This window comes from Copadichromis virginalis, linkage group LG2 (assembly GCF_057382275.1).
Source record: "Copadichromis virginalis isolate Kocher_CV1m ecotype Utaka linkage group LG2, C_Virginalis_male_GT1.1, whole genome shotgun sequence".
In the NCBI taxonomy this organism is placed as follows: domain Eukaryota; kingdom Metazoa; phylum Chordata; class Actinopteri; order Cichliformes; family Cichlidae; genus Copadichromis; species Copadichromis virginalis.
In genome coordinates this window covers 6,259,596-6,284,168 of record NC_140619.1, presented here as the reverse complement: position 1 = coordinate 6,284,168, position 24,573 = coordinate 6,259,596, and the positions used below count along the sequence as shown (strand labels likewise).

At 38.9% G+C, this 24,573-nt stretch overlaps 1 protein-coding gene across 5 annotated transcripts in view; it reads right to left on the bottom strand.

Moving 5' to 3' along the window:
• Positions 1 to 24,573, bottom strand: part of rapgef2b (Rap guanine nucleotide exchange factor 2b) — a 104,256-nt gene that overhangs the window by 57,191 nt on the left and 22,492 nt on the right. For all 5 annotated transcript variants that reach the window (XM_085469291.1, XM_085469306.1, XM_085469295.1 and 2 more), the window contains exons 2-4: positions 17,770 to 17,840; positions 14,934 to 14,990; positions 5,878 to 5,961 (exon numbers count right to left, since the gene is read on the bottom strand). In XM_085469291.1, coding sequence (XP_085325417.1) covers positions 5,878 to 5,961; positions 14,934 to 14,990; positions 17,770 to 17,840 — 212 coding nt within the window. The remainder of the gene's footprint in view (positions 1 to 5,877; positions 5,962 to 14,933; positions 14,991 to 17,769; positions 17,841 to 24,573) is intronic.

Genomic DNA, 24,573 nt, shown 5'->3' with positions numbered 1-24,573 from the left:
GTGTTATTTTGTGGAGTAGTCCTGTTCACATGACTGTGTGAGTTGTATCTAAGAACAACCCCTTAAAAAAAGAAAAGAATAAACTGAGGACAAAAAATATTCAGCACAAAGTCAAAATTTCATGTCAAAACAAACCAACAGTACTGTTTCACAGTCTGTGGCCTGTCGCTGGCAGGACCTAGAAATATTTATTTTTAAACATACTATTGCTCTAAAATGAGAAAACAAGACTTACTTGTTTGTCAACAACAACCACCATTAAAATCATACCAGATGAATGAGCACCTAATATTTTAATTAAAATTAAAAAAATAATGAGATGCACAAGCACAGTAACCATTTCTAGTCATGAAATGAATTAATAAAAAACAAACAAACAAAAAAAATCTCTTCAGCCGGCAACTGTTCCACAGAATGGAAATGAACATCAGAGGCGTTGAGAAACATCTGTATTGTGCAACAAGAGAATAAATCATCACTGGATTATTTTGTCATCTACAGTCACAGATGAGTCTGCCTGTCAAGAAACAGTCTTATCGGTACCGGCCTTTTTTTTCCCCAGCAGTTCACAGGATGTGATGATGCAAACATTCCTCTGTTATCAAAAAATGCAATTTTCCCACACGGGATGAATATGTTAGGAGTTGTGGTTTTGGTTTACCCAGTGTAAGAAGTGACTGATGATGAGAAAACAGTTTGGAAGTGGATGAACGAAAGAAGCTTGATAGCAGTATGTTGAAAATGAATGCACACAGCACCGTGGAGGAAGGGAAGTAAAATCGGTCTGGGTTTACTAAAGGGTGTTTCAGGGTGGAAGTCCACAGTTCCATGCAGTTACTAGAAACTATGGCTAAAAATAGTTTAGTGTTGAATGCAGAGTACATGTGAAAATAATGATTGTCTTTAGCCTGTTGTTAACATTTGAAAGTTGCAGATTTGGCACATCTAATTTAAGGAACACACTGGAAAATCTTCTGAAGGAAAATTCATCCCTGAAACCATTAACAGCTCAGTAGTTGAAAAGCTTTTAAAGACACTCGCCTAAAACACAACCATCTCAATAATGGCCCAAAAAATAGATGTGTAACATCTGAAAAATGGCAGCTACAAAAAAAAAGTGTTATTCTGTGCAGAGTGATATAGTGGTAGACAACTGTCACAACAGATCACCCGTTCCAAATGTTTTCATCCCATTAAATGGTCATTATCAGTTGTAATCACTTCCATAGATCTCACTAGGAAGCACCATCCTGTGGCTGCTAACAGGCTCGGTAGGCAGTTATCATCTGATCTCATCAGTCATGCACTGAAAGCACATTTTAAATCTGCAATGTAGTCATCACCCTGGTAACCTGCATGTGGCTAACAACGTGAAAGTGTAGATTTCTAATCAAACCATTATCTTATAACCCGAGCCAAGTAGCTTTGGTATCTTAACCTAAACAGACGGTGTGTAAAAGAGAAATAAGTGGCAACTAAAAATGAAAGTAAACAAGTAAACAGTCAGTTAAACTGAAATGCCTTCCTGTCTCTTTGTCATAAATGCTGCTTTTTCCTCTGTCCTGTTTTTGAGAATGTCCATTAATTGGAAAGTTGGTGGTCTAAAACCTCCTTAGGCCAGAGGATACTGTATCCCAAATGGCCTCAATGCATTATGTGAGTTTCTACGATAGAAACACTGAACATAACACAAGCTGCACTCAGTTTAAAGCTCCGGGTGGTCACCAAGGCTCAAGAAGTACTCTGTAACTCTTATTTCATAAAAAAAATGTATTGGCATTTATAATCTCTGCAGAATCATAAATTATACAAGGCTGACTGCCACTTTTAAAACTGACTAAATCAGTAGTACACTTTGGTCACGGCACGCTAAAGTTAGCCTTCAGTGTACCGTGATTAAACATGTATCTATTTAGGTGATATTTGATTTTGGGTTTACGGCATACAGTTCCAGCTTCTACGATTAATGACTGAGCCATTCATCTCCCCCCTGGATCAGATGTCACTACAGCTACCGGCAGTAAGAGAGCGAGAGAAGCACTGAGAGAATGATGGAGACGTATCAGGTTTTCAACCTTGCTGCTAGTGTAGATATGAACAGCCATTTCTGGGTAGGGCCTGTCTGAAACCCAATTCCACCACATCTTTAAAAGCTTCAGGAAGTCCCACTGGACTCCATTCAGTTACTCGTGCCACAACCAATTTCCCCTCCGAGCCATTTTACCTTCACCATTTGTCCTCTTTATAGACTAGGTGAGGCAGTGTGTCTGGATCTTTTCTTACCACCCAGTGTTTTGCCCCTATAGGAAAACCGTTAATAAGAACAATCCATGTAAAAGACAAGAAAAAAAACAAAACAAAAAAACAAAAAACGACAGAAACGTTCATAATAAGATGATAAGACAAACAAATGCTTTAATACAGAAACTATGACAGTCACGCTTTCTACCAGGAAAACAGGAAGATTTCAGTTAGGTTTACAGCTTTGCATCACATTAAATGATTGTACAGAGTTTCTCTAGCACTGTTACAGGAATACAGCCACAACGCCGCTGTCAGGAAAAAGTCTTATTCTTCTCCTTTTCATTCTTGAACTGAAAATGCAGACTGTCATTCAAAACCTGAGTGAGTTTCATGACCCAGGAGTCCTTGAAACGTTGACTTAGAATGTGCCATTGAATGTGTCATTTTGAAAATGTCTGATTGTCACTGAGGAAATAGGTTCTGCTTCATTTCCCCCAAAACACCTTTTTTTGTTCTTTCTTTTAAATAGAGCCAAGTGGCTTACAATATACTAGGGGGTTAATACAAAAATTTCATTAATGAAATTAGTGTATGAATATAAAAAACTACAACAACCAATGACAGTTGGCCATAATCTAATCAGCCAGTGCAATAGTAAATTACCTTGGTAAATTTAACATTGCATATTTTTCTCTACTTCATTGTTGGCATGAACTGGCTCCTTTTGTATAACTGTTTTCAACACAGTGTATGTGCCGTTTCACTAAGATTAACAAACCTGTGTTAGTCAGGTAGGTAACTTTATATAATTCATGTTTGTCTAACTCTGGGTCTTGATGTAGGCCCACTATCTGAAACAAATGGTCTCAGCTGCATTAAAGCTGCTTTAAACCTTTTATTTTGATTGGGTGCCGCATCCAGAACTGTGCCCCAGAGAAACACATTAAGCCTCAGTCAGGCCTACAGATTGGTTGCTGCCTTCCTGGTAACCACCAGTCATTAGCGAAAGATGTATTTCCTGACTAGTGGTGAGTGGTTGCTGGTGAAGTTGCTGTTGTTGTTGCAAAGAGAATACTGCATCAAAAACCTCTTTGTCAGCATTCTGTTGGTTAGTGGATTGCTGCAGTTACATGGAAGACACTGACTTCCAACAGCAAAACTTGGAAAAGGTGCAAAAAGCGGAAAAGTAGTTTGCTTTCAGAATTAAAGCGTCACATTTCTCCTGCAAAATATCAGTTTCAAAAGCAGCTACTTTTAGTTTGAAGGCTGATGCTCACAGCTTGTGATTTCTTAGTTTTACAGTCAGTTGGCGAATAGTTGGAGTGTATTTTTTTGTTATTAGATAACAAGTCAATATCATCCAGGCAAACTGTAGAAACTTAGATACCTGTGTTTGCTAGGAGATTGCTGGCCAGTCTCTAGGACCGTATGAGTGAGGCCGTACGATATCCATATTTGTATAGAGGAAAGAGAAACCAGCATCTGAAAGTTTTTGTTTAAAGTAGCCTGAGCCTACTTTTTGCCATGTTTAATATGCTGTTGACCAACAAAACACTAGGGGTCATTCTGCTTTCTCACCGATGGAAATGTTACCCTTGGATTAAACTTGGAAGAGTGTGGAGGGTAAAATGATAAAAGAAGCTCACAGACATTTACCTGCTCTATTGTTACATAAGCTCAATCAGACATCACACAGACTTCGTTCTAAGAAGCTTGTCAAGTTTGATCCAACTAATTCAGACTTTTGCATTCTACACGCCCAGCATGTCTACAAAAGTCAGCGCTGTGGTGAATGAACAGCTGTATGTTGCGTGCTCTGTACAATGCAATATTCCCATTTGACTATTGCCAGATTGCCTTCTTTTCATCTAGCTGCTCACATGAATCTCAGCTAGTGGCACTGAAGCACATTCTCGCAGAAACTAAAACCGCTCAACGTGCAGTTGGTGCTTCATATGCATAATTTAGCAGAGAAAACATAAATGTGACAGTCCTGAATAAAGCAGTTGGCTTTATTCTGAACATCTGAGCTAATTATCAACCCCATACAGTCTCACACAGCACAGCGGATCCACCCTCCACAAGCTCCTTTGCAACATATGCTTAGTAAACACTTTCAGGGCCTTCTTCTCCTCTGTGACTGTGGTCAAGCATTAACTTTAATCTGCCAGTACCTTCAGATCCCCTTTCGGCATCTCTCACTCTCTCTCTCTCACACACACACACACACACACACACACACACACACACTTTCACCTTCGTAAAACTGAAAAGGTTATATTTAAGAGGGGGCTAGCTTTTTGGCACATTTCCGATCAACTCTTCCGTTTTAAATGCATCCCACGTTCGGACAAACCCAAAGAACGACCTCAGTGGACTCCCGCTGTACAGCCGGAACAGTTCTGCTCCACGGCCTAAAGTGACGGCCTCGAGATCAGAGTGGCCGTAGGTGTGTTATGCAAGCCTAATGGATAAAAAGATCATTGTTTTCAAGACGCCTACAGGGATATTTCATGTAACAGATCCACTTGTGAAATCGCAGCTTTTTAACATTTGAGTCTTGGCTTCAGAGGTGGTGAACACTGCTGTGAGAGGGGAACATGAGTCTTAAGTCCTCTGAAGGTGCCATAAATAATTATTTTCAACCCTCTTTAAAAAACTAAAATAATATGCAATATGGTTAAATCAGAAAAAGCAGGAATTATCCAAGAGATAGACTAATGAAATGGTTTGTGTTACTTGAGCTTTTCAACTATTCTAAAATGGTGATGATGATAACGCTTTCTACCCAAGGTTATTGAGCCTACTGTGATACAGGTCAAAAGCTTTAAAAGGACATGACTTATGCTAATCTTTTAATTATGATGAGGAATCCATACAATTTAGTCAAGGTGTCTCTACTTGCAAAGTACAAGTGTTACAGTGTAAGCTACTATAATGTGGTTTTACACAGCTTCAAACCATGCCTATGTATCCCGCTTTTTACCCTATGACAGCTGGGATAGGCTCTAGCTTCCCCTCTATGTAACCCTTAATTGGATAAGTGTATTAGGAATGGACAGATGTACATTCACCTTTTTGCAGTGTTGGTGATATAGTTTGAGAATTTCAGAATGTAAAAATGTATTTTAATAAAAACTGTTTATAATTTTTAAAGGCGACATGTATTTTATTCTCGACCTAGTCACCTAATGTATTTCTCTTGAACTGCAGAGAAGTCATGTTGATGTCCCAGCAACATTCTTGTACATGAGAATTAACCAATTTGCAAAGGTAAATGTTAAAATGACTATCTGTATTAAATAACTGATTTTAAAAAAAGATATAAATTAAAATTAAATAGTTATGCCAAAAACATAAGTAAAATCTGTTTTAGAAACCAAAGGAACAATGATAAAGTTACAATTTTCTTTAGTGAAATCGCATAACTGCATGCAAACATTTGCTGCTGTGCAACATTTTTACAAGCCAATTTTAATAAAAGTTAAGAAGCTGATAAGACAGGAAACAAATCTTAGTGAGAGAGACATTTGTCTCTTTATTTTAAATTAGCTTGGAAGGAAAGCAGATGCTTGCATGTTACTGCCAAAAATCACACCTTCAAACAGCATTCAAAATGGCCGATGATCTTACCTGCTTCTGGGCAGGAACATGGATTCTTTGATGAAAACTGAGCCAGACAACAGGATGTACCAGCAGCTTCCTATGTCATCAGGGCTGAAAGACAGAAAGAGATATATTAGTTCAGAATGTATTAATGGTGATATTTTGACACGAAGCAGCCAAAAATATAATTAAGGTTGATGAACGAAATGAGAATTTTTGTAGATTTGGATAGATGAGCCTATAACTGATGAAAAGAACCCAAAGAAACCCAAAATGCTCTGGGTCTCAATCTGTTATTTGCAGGATGTGTAAAACAAACAGGATCCAAAGGGTCAGCAATTCAACATCCTACTGGCATCGTAAGACACCGCCAGGCATCCTAATGCATCACAGCTATTCTGGCTATTAAAAACAGATTTGCAAGTAAGGTGAAATATTTCATTTGATTTGTTGCTGTGGATAATAAAAAGAAAAAACAATTCTTGACAGAAGTTCCCAAAAGGGCTCCCTGCTTAATCTATGCCACTACATGAGGGGCATGGATTCCATCATCAGTGGGTGTACAAGGCTCTCTGCAGACTTGTATGCACAACAACTACACTACAAGGCCACCAAAAGCACAAAGATCCTCCAGGTAGACTACAGAGTAGTATAATAAGAACAAGTAGTCTTCTGTGGAGTCTGCAGCTATCTTTGTGAATGCCCACAAGGCAGAACACTTCCTGCTTTTACCCTCTACGACAGTAAATTGAAAATGTTTATGTACAAATCAATATATTGATGGAGCTTATTTGCTGTGTCAGTTTACTTATCACCATTTTCTGTGCAGGTACTGTGACTTAATGCATCAGTGATGCAAGACTGCTCGCTGCGCCAAATGATTAATAAAATTACAAAAAATGTAAAAAAGCGAGAAACTGAAAGGAAGGGAGAGAGAGAACTGTGAATGAACTGAAGACTCATTTCTGTCCCCACACAAACAGGAAAATGGGCCTCTGAAATAAACTCACACTGACCTCTGGATGATGCAGCTGATTGTCAAGTCATTTTCCAGGGAAAATGACAAGTAAAAAACAACAACACTAAACATCAAGACTGTGCACTTTTTTCAGCTTTAAGGATTGTGTGGCAGTTCATGTGAACCACAGGCCTTACTAAGGAACATCAAAAGACTCCACTGAGGAGAATTTGCCTACAGATAAACAACTCACTAAATATAATTTTCAGAAATCACATTTGGTACGTCAGTGTTAATAAACTACGCTGCTAATGTTGAAAGGATATCCTCAGATTTTAAAATTCATCAGTTTTGTCTCTGTAATCATCTCGCATATCCTTGGGTCTTCACAGATACCGCAGGGATTGCGCCGAGATAATCTCAAAAGGCTGAACCTCTATCAGTGGTACATGCAGGATTATCAAAGAGACATACATATTAACCTAATGAGAATGTAAACAAAGAAAGAACAATAATCATAAATAATAATAATGCTTGCTTTCGTCTATACGCAATCAATTCAATGCAGAGCGCTTCAAGGGGAGTCAACATATATAACTGCTGTGCTGGTGAGATAAAGTATAAGGAAGCAAAATGCTGCTGTACCAGCATAAATTGTGAGTTATGTGTTACTGGATTTAGTTTAAGCTTATATCAAAACAGATTACACCGGAGACACTGTGCTGCATTTTTCAGGTAATTACAACAGTGATCAGTGAATTTTTTGACTGCTTTGTGAGTCCCAAAAAAAAGCCATCGCTGACAGCCTTGTCAATCAGACGTGTTGGGAAACGCACCTCTGACAGTAAAGAAGCAAAAATCCAGAGAAGGAAATATTCCCGTCACATGTAACACTGATACCAACCTTCAGCAGTATGGGAAATCTGACATGAATCATGAAGTCCTAGCAGTTATGGGCAAAACATGCCAGTACTTGTAAACTGCTGTAATTTATGCTACCATAACTTAATTCACCATAGCAGTTAATGGTTACTTTGTTAGTTAATATCTCTCAGCTGGCCTGGGAACGCCTTAGTGTTCCCCCGGATAAGCTGGAGGAGATGGCTGGGGAGAGGTCTGGCTTCTCTGCGTAGGCTGCTGCCCCCGCGCCCCGGATAAAGCGGAAGAAGATGGATGGATGTTAGTTAATGTTTCCAAATTGATCTGCTAATTACACAATTTAAAGCTGGTTGAACCCCCCTACTTGTTCAGTCTTTTTCCTAGCTGGGTTGTCATGAACTTTAACATATTAACTGTGGCCTGTAGAGTTTAAGATCTACCTCTTGCGTTTTGCGCAGTTTATCAAATAACATTTTAAGAAACCTAACAATCCCATATAAGCACAAGTTTAAGTGACACTGAAGTTTATGCTTCATTAAAAGGCAAAAAACGTAATTCTCTTTGCTATGAATGCACAAAATGATCTTAACAGCAGGCTAAAATAAATGCTTCTCTATATGACGCCTGCCTCCACCAGTCTGTTTATTAGTCTGTACTTTAAAATGTCACCGTCTCACAGAAGCTGAACGTCTGCAGAAATCAAATCTCTTACTTGAAGTTTCTCTGGTGTTAATAAGACATCAGCTTGAGTTATTATTTCTGAGCATAATCCTGGTTCAAGTAAGACGTTTTAATTGGCAAGATAATGGAAATTAATAACCAGTCACATCTGCAAGGTGGGACTGGTTTTTACTAACAGAAAGGTAAAAGATGGGTGCCCTTATTATACATCTTGTTCTTCACAGAAATGTATATCCACACCCACCATCACTGTGCTGACTGAGTTTTTTCCCCTTTTAATCAAAGGGAACAAAGTCTTGCCCCTCCTTCCTCCTCTCCACATTTTCCTTGCACAACTAATGAGGCTGCAGACAGCACACCCTACTGACACACAGCAAATTCTTCCTCCACAATCATCCCTTCTCTTTTCCCCCCTTTTCTCCACTGATCTCCATCTGGTTCCCTGCAGACTCGTTCAGTCCTTTATATGGTTCTTCTTTACATTTGGATACGACACGAAATGAAATGTTCAATTATTAATTGCCGGCATGTAGGGAGGGAAGCGAGGGAAGCACCTCACATGGCTGAGAAGTAGGAAGAGAAGATACAACACCAAAAAAGTAGGAGATAGAAGACTCTTATGTGGAGCGACAGCTTGACTGAACTGGGTCATGAGTACTGGAAGCGGTAGTCAAATGCTAAGCATCATCCACCAAAACCCTCACAGGGAAACCTTTAACAGTGGGGGATCTGGTTGATCGCCATGGAGGCAGCAGCAGAGGTAAAATGGGGACAAAATTTTATGACAGATTTTCACAAAATTAGGTTTGACTTTTACAAACTGTTTCATTAAAGAATAATTGCCTTTTGCAAATAGTAAAGGGAATCATAGTTGGCTCTTAGAAAAAATATTTTACAGGCTCAAAAATTCACGGTTTAACTGTTCTGAACATTATGGTTTGGGGGTTTTCCCGTTTTCCTAGTGTGCTACAGATTTTTTATAAAAGAGTTACTAAGCCCAAAGTCCACACCAACATTTCAGTACATTTCTTTTATTAGATGGTCTGACTTTATAACACACATTACAGTTGTCAAAAAAAGTCTTTACATTTCTGCAAGTGTAGTTTTTGACTTTCATTAAATTAACTGCAAATGCAAGTCTTTCTATGCAACAGAATATTGTAAAATAAATGCATAAAAAAGGCCAATTTTCGATATATATTATTGCACATATTATTACAACACACACACACAAACAAACAATCAGGAGTTTCAAAACACTAGAAGTGTTTCTACACTCGCATTGAGGGACATATAAGCAACTCTGACTATTTTAACTTGTCATGCTGCTTTCACCATGGACTCGGGAGACTGGCAGTCTCACAATGTTGTGTTGATATTTTGAAATAAAGCATTCAAAGTTTTCAACTGTCCAACAAACACAAAATTAAAAAGAAAAAAAAAAGGTCAGGAGACGACAGAGTCTACTGGTTAATGTCCAGCGCTTAAAACTTTTGACCAAACTACTTTTTTTTGCATAACTCCAAAATATTTCCTTTCAACACAGGATATAACAAAAAAAAGAAAAAAAAAATCTTATTCTAAAAATAAACATCCATCTGTCATTTTTCTGTCATTAAAAAGCAGCTCTACCAGATACTTAGCAAATGACTAACGTCTCCATGTCACTGCCACACAAGCTGAACAGAATTTACTGGAATGAATAATTATATAAGCTGACTGGTCGCTGTGATGAGTTTTTCAGCTCTTTCTCCCAGAGTTTTCCTTCATCTACCTTCCCATGACGCCGTTTATGAAGGAAAGCAGCTTCACGCTGTCACATGGAACAGGAGCTGCCTGTGAGGGCAACTGTCCGACAGCTGCTCCCTCTGAACCTTAGCCAGGGGTTAAAATATCAGTCTGTTAAGTGTTCTTCTTTAATATTGTCAGAATATATTGGATAAAATGTGTTTTCTCCTCGACAGAAATAAGTTGCTTCAGCAAATCATTTTTAAAAACACTAATTAAAACAAAAAAATAATTCATTGATTTACAAAAAAAGAAAAAAAGACCTCAGTTCATTATGACAAACATTATCTGCTTTTTTACAATTACTGTCCATTCAAAGTCCCAAGGCAATTTTAATTTGTCCAACCAAAAACAAAACAAAACGCACAAATTGCACAGGATCAGAAGTTAATGTGAAACCACATTAATGGCTTCAAAAAATATATATATAATAATATAATGCTTGTTTTAATGGTACTGTAGTTGTGTTAATTTGTGTAGGTATTTGCCTACAGAGGGGAGATTTCAACCTAGACTATGTTCACCATTGCAGTTCTCCAAAAAACCTACCAGCGCATAACTCAACTATACCGCTCGAATGCTGCCTGGTTGGCAAGTGGGTCAGACCGGGGAAGGGAGTGACAGCAGTGATGACTAGTAACAGGAGAGGTATCACACACACACACACACACACACACACACACACACACACACACACACACACACACACACACACAAAAAAAAATCCCTGAACTTCAGCTCTTTGCATGTTATAAATCTGCTCTTCTCCACAGTGGCTAAAGGACCGACAACAGCACAACCAAAGTAGCCCATAAACCAGCTGTTCTTTAGTCACTGCCTCTATCTGGCAACCAATGCTCTCTGCCGATAGCTCCCTGTGGTCTGCAACGCACAATGCCCTGCAAATAAATACAGTTGGATTTTTCACTCAGCAGAGGGTCAAAAGTCAAGGGTTTCATTTATAGAGCTGACATGGAAGAGGTTAAAGACCAGCCAGATGATGCTAACCCTCTTCACCAGCCAATGTGCCAGGTCAGCCACCATCGAGGGTTTAGCACTTTAATCTTCGGATGGTAAATCCAGAGAGGTTCAGATTTGCAGAATGCAGGATGCGATGTTTTCATGTGATACCGAATGTGTCTTTATGAGTGTGCAGCCCAAGGCAGTACTTTTTAAAACTATCACCCTTATCATCCAATCGTTACTGCAGGCCTGCCAACAGCCATGCAGGGCCTGCAAAGTTATAAGCGTGGAAGTCATTACAAAGGTCACTTCAGCAGGACTGCATGTTTGCTGAACAGAAATAAATATACAAATAGACAGCTGGGATTCAGTTCTATGTAAAATGTCCTTTTGAGGCAGTCAACTTTAGCTCCAACTAAAAAAAATGCATAAATACATAAATAAATAAAGTCTCCTAAATGTCTTGGAAATTATTCTGACATTTGATTAATTGTCACTGTAGACCAACTTTAAATGCGGTTTACATTTTTTTAAAACTAATTTCTTTAGTATTGCAATGCTTTACACTATATGTGGTTTTCTGGGATACAACTTAATATTGATACTATCAAAATTTAATTTCCCCATTAACTTTTAGAGCCCTCACTTTGCAGCCTATTATTGCCACTGTTATAAACAGATGAGGAGAGAAAGAGACTGGTAAAAGCTTGTGTTTTCAGTATAGCAGGCTGATTAAAACCCTGCAGAGAAAGCTCAGTCTGATCGTCTGCTGTTTAATACACAGCTCTTATAAGGGAGAGCATTGACCATTTTTTATAGGTTAATACAGCTTGGCACGCATATACAAATACATGCAAACACACAGCTGTACACAGACGCAACCAGAAACACTGGCGTAAGCGTGCACAGTTGTGCAAATCAAATGAGGCAATTTCCCAAAAACAAAATAGCATGCTGCATTTCTGTGCTTTAGCTCAGGGGTAAATTAGCACACTACCTGCAGTTATGCTCTCCGCTTTGTTTGTGACCACACCAAGGAGCTAGTGCTGAAAATGACAGTTTCATGTGAAATTTTATCCACATTTTTTTTTTTTCATTGTTTTCATTTTCATAAAGATGTTTGACAACACTGAAACCATAGAGAAAGACAGCAGCTCAAGAGCTTCTTTCCCAGTTCAGTGAGAAAATACTGTATTAATGTACTTTAAAGGTCCTATCTGACAACCAACATTCAGTAGACTTTAAAATCCACACTAATTTTGTAATTTATGTCACCACCACCACTTAAAGTGCCTACTCATACTCAACTGCAGATTTATGTTATATTAACAGTTTTATGTTAACAGTTTTAACATAACCTCACAACCAACAAAGCACATAACAGTACAGTTACCTGCAAAGGCCTACACAAAGACAAAAGGAATTCAAAATGTACAAGACATTTCATTTTCAGCAACACTTCAAACTATTTTAGACAATTATTGCTATTTAAATAGCATTAGCACTACTGCAACCTCTATACTGTCAGTCCAGTCAGAGAATGTGTTAACCACACATTACTAGTAATAATAATAATTTGGTTTTTCTGAAGCAATAAAAAGCAGTCAGGTTTAACATTTATTAATGATGACTTGGCAAACAGTTACTGTAAGGGGCTATGATGACATTAAAAATACATTTTAACAACTTAGGTTAAAAGTGAACGAGCTAATTAACTGCTTATGTCAATATAAAGTTACATATATTATACTTGAAAGCTATATTTGAAAGCTGCGTTTTCATCTGAAAACGCTCCTGTCATGGTCCTGGGCCATGTGGGCCCAGTATTCTTAGTTTTCATGTATTTTTGTATTTTGTTCTTTATTTAGGCCATGCTTCCTGGGTTGATCTGTTACGTTGTTCCTTATGTGTTTTCCCGTTGTGACTCTCACCCCCTGTGTGCCCCTCTGTGTATCTGAGCCCTCGTCCCTCCTTATGTTTTATTCCATGTTTCCCCAGCCCGTTATGTCTGTGTTTTCCCCGTGCTCTCTCTCCTCCTGTCTGAACCTCTGTGCACTGTTTACTTTGTGACTCTCACGCCTGTACATGTCATGTTCAGTTCATCCCGCCCTGTCTCGTTATGATTATCAGCGTCACCTGTGTTCCCCGTGTGTTCAAACTTTCCTCGTTTACCCTCTGTGTATTTCTGTCTGCGTCTCCCTCTGTTCGGCGTCGCGTTCTCCCTCATGCCGTGTGTGGTTCTCCCCGTGTCTTCCGGTATATGTTACTTTAGCTTTTCCCAGTTTAGTGTAGTTTTGCATTGCTTTTGTATCATCGTTATTGTTTATCACCTGTCAGCAATAAAGCTGCATTTTGAGTTTATCCCCGTGTCTGTGAGTTTGCAATTTGGGTCCTCATCCTGCCTGCCACACGGCCGAATCATGACAGCTCCGCATTACACTATCGTTTTCAGTCGTTTTCACAGAGTTGTGCGTCCACATCGAAATGGCCGAAAACGTTCCAGCGCTGCGCATGTGTGAAACGCAAGACGATTCGACCTGCCTCATTTCTGTCTGCCGTTTATTTACTTTTCAGGACTTTGAAACATCGCGGCAAAATGTTGAGGAAAAGCACCGAGTTTTTGAAATGGACTAACAATGAGGTGGCGTTGTTGCTGCGAGTAACACAAAAGTACAAAGTTGCAAAAGCGATTGAGAGTTAAAGAATTTGAAGAAAAGCTATCTGGAGCATGTACAAACTGATATTCATCTTTTTTAGGGCTGTCGAAATTGAGAGGAATCAAAACAACCGCTGTATAATGCCCTCTGCTATCTTTGTTTATTTGGTCACATGACTGCATCACATGACTAAAATATGTCATCGTTTTAGAAAGTCTGCGTTTTCGTGTGTCCACACTGCGACGGGACAGCTGCGTTTTTCCTTGAGGAGTGTTTCTGAGTGTGTGTACAGTAAGTGTTGTGGGGCACCTAAAGGAATCTTGCTGAAGCTGGACTGTACTGTGGCCACCATTTAGTCTGCATTCCTATTGTTTAATCAGCTCCCCCACTGCCAAGTGGGCTTCTAATGAGGTGTTGACTCTTCCACACCATCCATCAACACACACAAACACATACACACACGCACGCACACGGGGGATACGAAGGCAGGAAAAGGGATGTTGTCCCCTCTGTAGCCCCCCGAGACACTGACAGAGTTAATTAACTGTCTTAATTCTCACTCTGGGTGTTTGGAAGACTTAGATACGTGACAGCAGTCAAACACTGTGTGTGTTTTGTGCTTACCACAGTTGTGCCAGCTTTTTCAAAATGGATCCAACACACACGCACTCTCTGAAAGCTGTCAATGCAGCTTTCTGATCACATTAACCCTCCAAACAGATAGCTCACAGGAGGAAGCATGTAAGCATCACCACTAGTGCCTTGCTGGCTCTCTCCAAACTGAAGAAAATGCTTTTAAGAGCTATTCCAGCTTTTGTTGACAATTTAGATCAGTCACTTATTGAATCGCACTGAAATATGACTGGATATAATTTCTATGTTCGCTATCCTTCAGTTGTGCTATAGAGTGATCTGCCTCATACTGCTTCTGCACTTTAATGACATTTATTTTTATTAAGTCACCGGGGTTACTCTTCTGTACGCAGTTGGCATGTTTCTTCCCATCAATAACACCGATTTGTATCCTGAAGCAAAGGGTGCTTTGATTACAAAGAACTGAAAATACTGTTACTTTGTCTACCCATCGGTTTTTTGCTTTGTTCATGCGGCTCTGGACAAATATTATGAATACCCAAGCAGACAGAGACAGTACTTACTAGTATAGCACTTCATTGGCCTCATGTCTCTCATAACGCACCGTCTCACACATGATCCTGCAGAGAGAGAGAGAGGAAACAGAGGGAAGAAAGAATCACAGTTAGGCCTCATATTTGTGTTTGAGTGAATTTATGATCAAATGTTATCAATGTTATGTTATTATAAATCTATAACTAGCAAATTTCTGCATATCCTAGAGTCACCTTTAGCAACAGTCACTGACAGTCAGAAAGCCTGCTGCTGATTATAATTAAAATTTAGAGTGCTGGGACTTATAAAGAGTTGCAAGGTTGTCCATGTTAACTGGTTCACAGCGTATGGTTCTGGTTGTTGCAGTGCATTATGGTCTATCGAGGCTTTTGCTGATAGGTGAAGTGAGTTGTTTTTGCCTCATTATTTTCTCATTTTTCTTGGTTAAATTACACTTGGTATATAACCGTTATGACAAATCTTCTTTTCTAGGCAGATCTACAACATAAAGACTACAGTCCTTGTTCCTTATAAAATATGGTGAGCTTTATCCTCAAACTGCAGAGAAACATTTGTTTATGTCAGGGCATTGAATTTGCTGAAAATTAAAGCTTTACAAATCTCCTTTTTTATTTGGGTATGCTTTATAGTATTTTAACATATTGATCACCAATTACATAATTATTACTTCTAAACTTAATTCAGTAAAATATTTACATTTGCATCTGGAAGATTCCTTTCTAAAGAGGTAGGTTTTACGCATCTACGTTTAAGCTAAGCCACTGCAGTGATTTACTTTCTTACTTAACAAAAGCAGAGTGAGTATGTATTGGTATGTCCTCTAAAATAAAGCACACATTGACTATGTGGTCCCACTGCACCACTGGTTAAATGGTCTTTTTCTCAATTTTTACCCAGTTGTACTTTTACACATTTATTTATTAATTTTTTTTAACAGTGTCAAACATGATCTGCATGTCTTATGCACGATTTATAATCCAAGTGGATGTCTGTAGCAAATATGAAGGAATTCCCTGAAGGAATTCTGATATATCCAGCTTCTGGGCCTGGGAAGAACAGACAGTCTGGCATTCTTGTTGCCTGTACAGAGGCAAAAAAATATATTTGATAATATTATAATCTGTAAACATAACTCTGCCCTGAAAAATCCAGCCTCACAGCTTCTTGTATTCTTTTTGTGCAGCAAGTTTTTTTTATAACTTTATATATATTTCATTTTTTATGTTCTAAATTCTGGAATCGAAACATTTTCACTTTAAGTCCATTCATGTCAGGCTTTCCCCAGATGCCTGTATAGAGAAGACAAACGCTCTTCAACAGTACATGCAAACCACTGTAGTAAACAGTAACTGATCAAAACACAAGCGCTTTCAAAAACAGCTGCGGGTGGACAGCATGTTGTAGCCTCTTTATACAAAGACCTAAAAACAATCCCAGCTCAAGAAAAACAAGTTACTGTGAAAAAGGATCACAGAAGAAAAACAACACATTCCTCCCAAAATGTTCAGACAACAGAAGTATAATATAATCCCATCGTTAGTGGGATGTCTGGCTAGAAGCTTTTTTTTCCTTTTCTTTTTTTTTTAAAGTTACTGAAACTGAAGTTGGCAAAAGGGGTTGGTCTGTGGGACTACGGGGACATTCCTTTTCTGTACGATCCAAAACAAGGAGGAGGGAGAGGGGTTAGTGCTGGAGGCCTCTGAGGGGTCACACAGTGGAATGTTCTAGCTCGCGGGTCATGCACCGCCACATTGTTCCCTTGCTAGTATAATCCACATGTATGCACACGAGGCATGCTGGGAACAGACTTCTGACATGCAGTGTTTGGAAAGTGTGTGCCAGGCAGAGAAGATGGAGGAGCCAAAGGCAAACTGACGCATGAATAGTAGAGCAGGGAGGGCTCATTGCTTCAAGGTTTAAGCAGAGAGTATGGCCTCACGGGGACCCGGTCAGGTATAGGTACAGATTATTAGGGGAAAAGTGCAACAATGACTTCGCTTTAGTCATTTAGTCAGTTTACAGTTTAGTCATAGCAGATATTTTAGATGCTGGCTAAAGTTTCAAACAGATTTATACAACTGGGAAGAGAAAAAATTACTTCTGCAGTTTTAGAAGCTTGACATGGATAAGTGGTATTGAGGCTGGTAATAATCAAGATTTAAGAGTCTGGTGGCAGGTATCATTTATTTTTATCTGGAGGAGAAAAGTCCTTTTATTTGTTCTCTTGAGAAGACAGAGGAGCCAAAATGGCTGATTTCAGCTGGTGCACCAACTCAAACCATCGAGATCTATCATAAAATAAGCTGTATGTCAAAAACTGAAAATAAGAAAAGCAGGTCAACTTTAAAGAAATATTACAAAATACATTCTTGACTGAAATGAGAAGCTCACTAAAATGTAGTGATATTTATGTCCATTTGTTAAAAATGACGTTCCAGCCAGTTAATATATGAAGAATGAACATATGTTATTCTGTGTTATGAAGAAAGACTCAAAGGTCCAGAAGTACTTAAAACTGAATAATAAATATGCTGGTTTAAGATGCTAGAGACCGACCATATATTATAGTAATAACTGCACTTGTAAATTATAGTCTAAAAAATAAATTCCAATAAGTATGCTGCTGGACGGTACACTGGCTCCTGGATTACAAAAAAATAGAAGTAGCTCAATAGCATACAGCATAGCTAGTGGTTGAATGTTAATTTTCCCACCCCTGACAACAATGCAGCATACACTGAGGAGTTGTCACCACGCATTCATTTGAATTTTAAATTCATGCAATGGGAATATCAAGCTTCAGGAAATGTTAATCAAGTACAGGGGAGGTGTGCAGAGACTCACCTCAACTGGTGCTCTCGCAGGTTGGATAAGGCCTCCATCCCATGGAGATAAGAGTAGACGATCTCCAGGTCCTGAAAAAGAAGAACATACATATTTTAGCTTGTTGATCAGAGAAGTGATCAATAGAAAATTAACTGGCAGTAGCCACACCAAACAAACAGTTTCTACTCATAGCTCCGCTAACTTCAACTCTAAGTTGTCCAGGGTTTGGACCAGTGCTCAGATAAAATATGACTTAATGTCTCTTTGCACTCTGGAAGTTGATTAATTACAATTTAGCGTTTAATGCATGAAAATGTGAAATAATGTGAAAATAAAATGGTAGTTGCAGCTCTAGCTTCAAAGTGATGGCACAAAAGGGTCGTTCATCTTCGTCATCGGTCCATTCAGCCATCCTTTTCTTAATAACACCCCCCCCTTCCTATTTTCCATTTTGTCTGTAAAATATTACAAAATTATGAGAAATGCTCAAAACTGTTTCCAAAAGTGACAGTCAATGTCTGTTATATCAAGAAAATAATCCAGAAGTCAAAGAAGCTTTTACTGTATAAAACACAGAAAACCAAAAGATTATTGAAACAATGGAACCTGTAAATTATTGATTTCCTTCTTTAACAAAGGCTTTAAAAGCTCAGGCCACACTGATTGCTTAAAAAGAAGCCCTTACTCAATATTCAAATCAACCAACCGCAACATTACTTACTTTTTTAACTGAATAAAATTGAAACAGATTTAGATACAACAAAATTATTCACCATTATTCACTTTCAAGTTGAAATTTCAAGGTAAATTCAGACCTTTTTAAGGAAAGTAAGACAAAAAATTGTATTGTTTGGTTAAGTTTAAGAACATTATTGTTATGTAAATTGGCTAGTGAGGCTAGCGAAGCCTCCTTTGTTATCCTCATCCACAGGATTCCTCTCAGTATATTACAAGCCTGGCAGGCCACAGGACAAATCGTCATAACTGCTTTTTCACACATATAAAGAACATGAAAAGGGAATTTTTGATGTGTAAAGCACAGCCTCAATGATGCACTCCCAGTGCACAATCTAAAATGTGTACAGAGGGACAAAACAACAGCATTGTGTGCTGGAAAAATCTCACAGTGGTGAGACTAAAGACATTTGAGACTCATCCAAAATGAATTTGAATTTTCTATGGCCTTTTATTAGTAAATGCATACTTTGAGACATTTTAAGACTTTTTAAGAGCCCATAGACACCCTATTAAAATGCTGATCATTGATGCTGCAGCAGACAAACAGGGTACTTGAATGGCAGACAACATTTCACACGGGCAGTGACATTGACTTGCATAAGCGAACACTGGAATAGAAAGCAATAAAGCACCTCACATAGGAAAAAAAATGATAAAAAGAGCTCCACTGAATAACTATAAACTCCCAATTCAATTACTTCATTAATTGACCCAGTGACTGACTCTCAGATTGTCTGGCATGAGTCCAAGCCAGAGGTGAAACAAAGTGGCCCTCACTGAGAGCTGGCAGGCTGCACAGCTACTCCACTGTCTACTGGCACACACTGGGGCACGGACTGTGAGTGCGTTTGTGGTGCATTGCTGGTCGAAGCCACTGGGAAGCCTTTGTCGGCGGCAACTGGAGGTGGATATGCCGACAGCAGAGTGACGGGATAACAGAGAGCCTGTGTTAAGACCCGGCCAGACACACAAACACGCGCATGAAGCGACACAGAATGGACACACTGTGTCTGGGTTATGTTTCTGAGAGCAACAACGATCAGCTTATTGAAAATTTTATGAAATACTGGTCACAAATACTGAATGACACAGTTTGTGCTGAATTGGTGTCACAAAATGTGTCAGCAGAGGAGGAGGGGAGCGTCAGAGGAGCCTCAGTGTTACAAGCCTTTGTATAAACATTTCTTTTGTTTCAAGTGAGTAATTTTAGCATTTTTACCATCAAAACTATAAGCAAAATATAGAAACTAGAGTAGTTTGGCCCAAAGCTGGGCTACTAGGTAGAGTTAAGTCGGAGCAAAAATTTACAAAAATAAAAAATAAAATAAAAAATGTATAGCAATAAAAAACAAAAAAACATCCATCCATCTTCCTCCATTTATCCGGGGCCAGCAGCCTAAGCAAAGAAGCCCAGACCTCCCTATCCCTAGCCACCTCTCCTCCAGCTTCTCTGGGGGAAAACATAATATGGGAGGGGCTTGGATGGGGCCGTGAAAAAAAAACACACAAAAAAAACACAAAAAAAAAAACCAAAACATAGGTAAGCAAAAGAAATGGGGGGGAAAAGGAGTAATTAAACTCTAAAAAGGAAAAAGAGCCAAAATGTTCTGCTTTTTAATCCATTTATTAAGTTCCAAGTTAAGCAGCTGATCCCGAAAAGATCCAACTCTCAGCTAAGAGAAAGTGAGGTTAAGCCTGCAATCTTTACTTACAGTGATTCCCCAGCGCTGTCAATAAATATTCAGGCTTTCATGAAACACCACATATATATCAAGTCAGCCCCAAACTGTTTTTAAAATTTGGGTTTGGTCTTCATAAAACGGACACAAACAGAAACTCGATTTACCCTGAGGGTTGCCTAGCCCTATTACATCACACTGATATCCCCGCTAACCAAATCCTTATGTTCACTGTGTCTGTGGTCAGAAACACAATGAACAGGAGTCACGGCATAATGATCAGACGTCTACTGCCACCTACTGGCTGGAAGGAGAACCACAACTTTGATTCACCAGGTTCACCGAGGGCACAAAGGTACACCCTCATTCAAATAACACAAATCCGCACTTACTTAGTTACTGAAGATAATAAAAGTATTATCTGAATTTGGCCTAAACCAAAACAAATTTTTATGAAAAAAATAATTCAAATCTTCCCAAACTGCACATCCTTGTCAGCCAAACTCATCCTATGCGCTACCTGCACAGCACAAAAGCAGCAACACTAAAGACATTTCTTTACATTACGTTAAAGAAAACTCTAGTTTTCTTATACAGCCTTTTGTTGCAAATTCTGTAACATTGGGTGTGTGCATGACCTTCTGACACATTAGGTCATTATATTTATAATGCATGTTGGTGGCTTTGCAATGGTAAAAGCACAAACCCCGCAACAGCAACATCGCCACTACAAATACCTCTAAACAGGAACTTGGTTGCATTGTTTGCATTATTATCTTGGTTTGGGGAACATTTAGCATATACTGGGTTAATAAAAAATAAAATACTAATAATAACTGCTCTAACTTAAGCATAGACACAGAATTCAAACCAAAAGACACCACTAGATGGCAGGGTTGCAGGGTTTTCTTAAACCTCCTTTTCACAGTGACATAACCGTGAATAAAACAGCGCCACTGAAACACCGCCTAGCAGAAAGAAATATGCAGAACCATCAATTGTGGCTTCAGTCTCAAATATTTTAGATTGACCGTATGGAAAGAATGTAATGGACCCCATCTTTTCCACTCCCTGAGCCTTACATTTTCCGGTTGGATTTTCTTTCTAATACTGGTCTCTATTTACACTGAGCCAAACACAATCACCACAAAGTACACAGGAAAATGATAAATGAAAGTTTCAGAGTGTGGACCATGGCATCAAATTTAAACCAAACGGTGCTTTTTAATAAAATTCATTTGTTTTATTTCACTATTTGAAGCCTTTGCACAGACTTGTAAAAGCTGATTTTATTATCACCCTTTCTCCTAGATCCAAAATCAAAATGAAGGCCCTTTGATATAAACTTTCATCATTTAGGTGATGCTTGCTTCATGCTCTTTTACTGCTCTGTTGATGCTTCGTCTCAGCCACTCTCTCCTCGAACAGAGACAGGAAGGAAAGAGCAGTGGGCAGCAGAAACTAGGACATGCTGATGAAGGCTGCGTCTAGCCAAAAATTCTCCTCATTGTTTGTCTAAAGACAAAGCTTGTTCATTTTTTTTTAAAAAAGAAAAGAAAAAAAAAAAACTCAAAAACTTCTGGCAGCTCAAACTCCCAGGCTGCACTCAGTGACGCCATCTAATCCCTCCCCCTTCCTTTTCAAAACTAATCCTTCCAAGAACACAGGTGGCCCCCACAGGAGGAAAAACATACCAAGATGCTGTTTGTGCTCTATAAAGCCCCGGGGATGCTTCAAAGCTGTTTGTGCAAAACTAGCCACGACGTTCCTCACATACCATTTACATACTGCCACTGAACCTCTTTGTGAAGTCCCTCAGTTATTTCCCTGATGCAACACAGTATGTCATCACTCTACAGAGTCATTTGTAAGACAGATGGTAGCAGTGCAATGCAGTAAGACGAGTGGAGGCATTTCCTATCCAGGATACAAATTAAACAATAGCAGGCCTTGTCTTCCTAGTTTTAGGCTTGCAAACACACACACACACACACACACACACACACACACACACACCCCGCAGCTTCAATTTTCCGCCCCTTATGTAAGGCCCCAGAGGGAAAGGGTGCACTGTCGGGCCTATTGCCAGCCTTTTGAGTGGCAAAGCATTCAGTGTGCAGAGGGAGGTCAAGGAAGTTGTGATGTTTTTCCTGCCTTATTTTCACTGAGGTTTCCCATAGCCTAAAACAACTGGAGGTTGCAGTAAAAACAAATGCAATACGTTAGGAAAAAGATAATTCCGAGAAACGGCTGTATCGGTGACCTGAGGGGTAAAAGAATTGTTTTGCTGCATAACACACATGACACGAGTGACGGGAAAGCAAAACACAATTTATTTTAGACCTAAAACTCTTGAAAACTATGCGTAGCACGAGACGGTAGTGCGTACAGCATTTCCTTGATATCAACCTCATGTCTTTGGCAACAACAGTCGAGACGCCATTTATTTATTTTTTGTTAATCAACAAGTCAATTAAAGGACTAATTTATGCGCTTGCAAGTCTGACAGAACAAATTCCTTTCTGACAGGTTTTACCACATCAGGTACCATCTCATGACCTCATCGTGAAGGAATGAGCTCATTCCTCCGTCAGACTGAAAGAGCAGGCATGTCACTGGTGCTTTTTGTTCTCAAAAACAAAGATGCTTAAATTCATTAAAATGATATGATAGGTGCAGAATGGACAAAAGAAGCACCCATTAAATTTTAACATGGATCTGGGTAACTCCATAAAAATAAATAAAAATCAGTACATTGACCTCGGTGAAAGATGTTCTCAGGTATTTTAGTGACTAAGCTGTCAAATGTGATTAAGTGATTAATACTACAATTTAAATATCTTTTGGATTACCTCAAACAGCTCTGCATCCGAAACGACAGTTAGGGAAAACCTCCACCTTTCTTATCTCTTAACACCACAGTGTCTGTTCAGCACACAGGAAGCTCTCCTTTGGTCAGGCCCTTTCACTGTGACTAAAATGGCCAGTCCATTTATTCAACTGGCTCTGGCTGAGTGCAGATAGCAGACCTCTGCATTCATCTATCACCCACTGCAGAGAAACATCAAAGAAAGGGGCTGAAACATTTCAAAAACAATGAGACGCTGTGGGAGAGGTAAACAAAAGAGGCTCTGGTAGGGAAGCAAAGGACATTTCTGATGCCCGAGTATCCTGATGGATGTTCAGATAGTTTTTTTAACAGATTCATGTTTATGTAGAACCCGTTTTTTCAAGTTAACAGCAAGTGTCCTTCTTAAAAAGGGAACCTAGTCTTTCCAGATCCATATTCTTGAGTAGCATTGCATGATTTCATGATGACAGTTTTATCCTTACTTATCTTATACTTGGTGCTGCCCTTTGTTACTTCTTTTAAGATGACACTTTTCTGACTATCGAACCACCCTAGATGAAGCTTAGAAGGGCAGCTCATTTCTCTCAAAGCAATGGATTTCAGACAGCTGCATAATATCAGAGTTTTGGTTATAAACACATAAACACATGCAGATGATTCAAACTTTCAAACTCTTTGGTTAGAAGCATTTGTTATTACAGGATAAAAGAAATCTGGTTATATGTGTCAACAGAGTGAGCAAACTGTAGATAGTGATGCTATGTTGATATATTGTAAAGAAATGAGCAATTAAATGTTGTAAACCCATAAAACCAGACACACGACTGCTTGTTCAGTGCTTCGCTGAGTCGCCCAGCACAGTAAATCAATGATAGAGTCGCCTTTGTTAACATTTACATCTTCAAGCTGTCGCTTTTAGTGCCCGCAAGCACTCGTCTTCACTGCCCGACAAGAAAAATGTTTTGCATTGATCCTCAGTTTATTTTGTTTTTATGCTTTTGTTTAAAGGGAAGAACTGTTCTGTGATATGTTGTTTAAATACAAAAAAAGTTGAGAGAACTGAGATTTCTGAAACTGAAATGTGGAGCAATACAAACCACAAAAAAAAAAAAAAAATTCAATTCATGTACCCTGGCATTCTGAGGATAGCTTTCAGGTACCACAGTATATTTCTGCTATTTACCTGTGGGGCAAAACCCTGCTTGCAAAGTGCATATGTGACAGTCAGGAACATGCCTTCTTCCTCAACTTTCAGCATTGTTTCTGTGTTAACTTGCCCCCCTGTTACACAAATCGCACATGGAGCAAGCATCTATTCTACTCTGATTAGTTTTTATTATTTGGCATCAGAGGATTACCGTTTTTTGATTAATCAGTTAATCTTTTACCAAGCCAAATATCCAAAATAAAACCACAAGCTGTTCTCAAATCGTGACACATGAATTGTGTTTTCTGTGATGCCAAGTTGAATGTAAATCAATATCAACCAGAAAGGAAGCAAATCCTCATATCTGAAAATATTTTTTGTCATTTTCTAACCCTGTAATTAAAGTA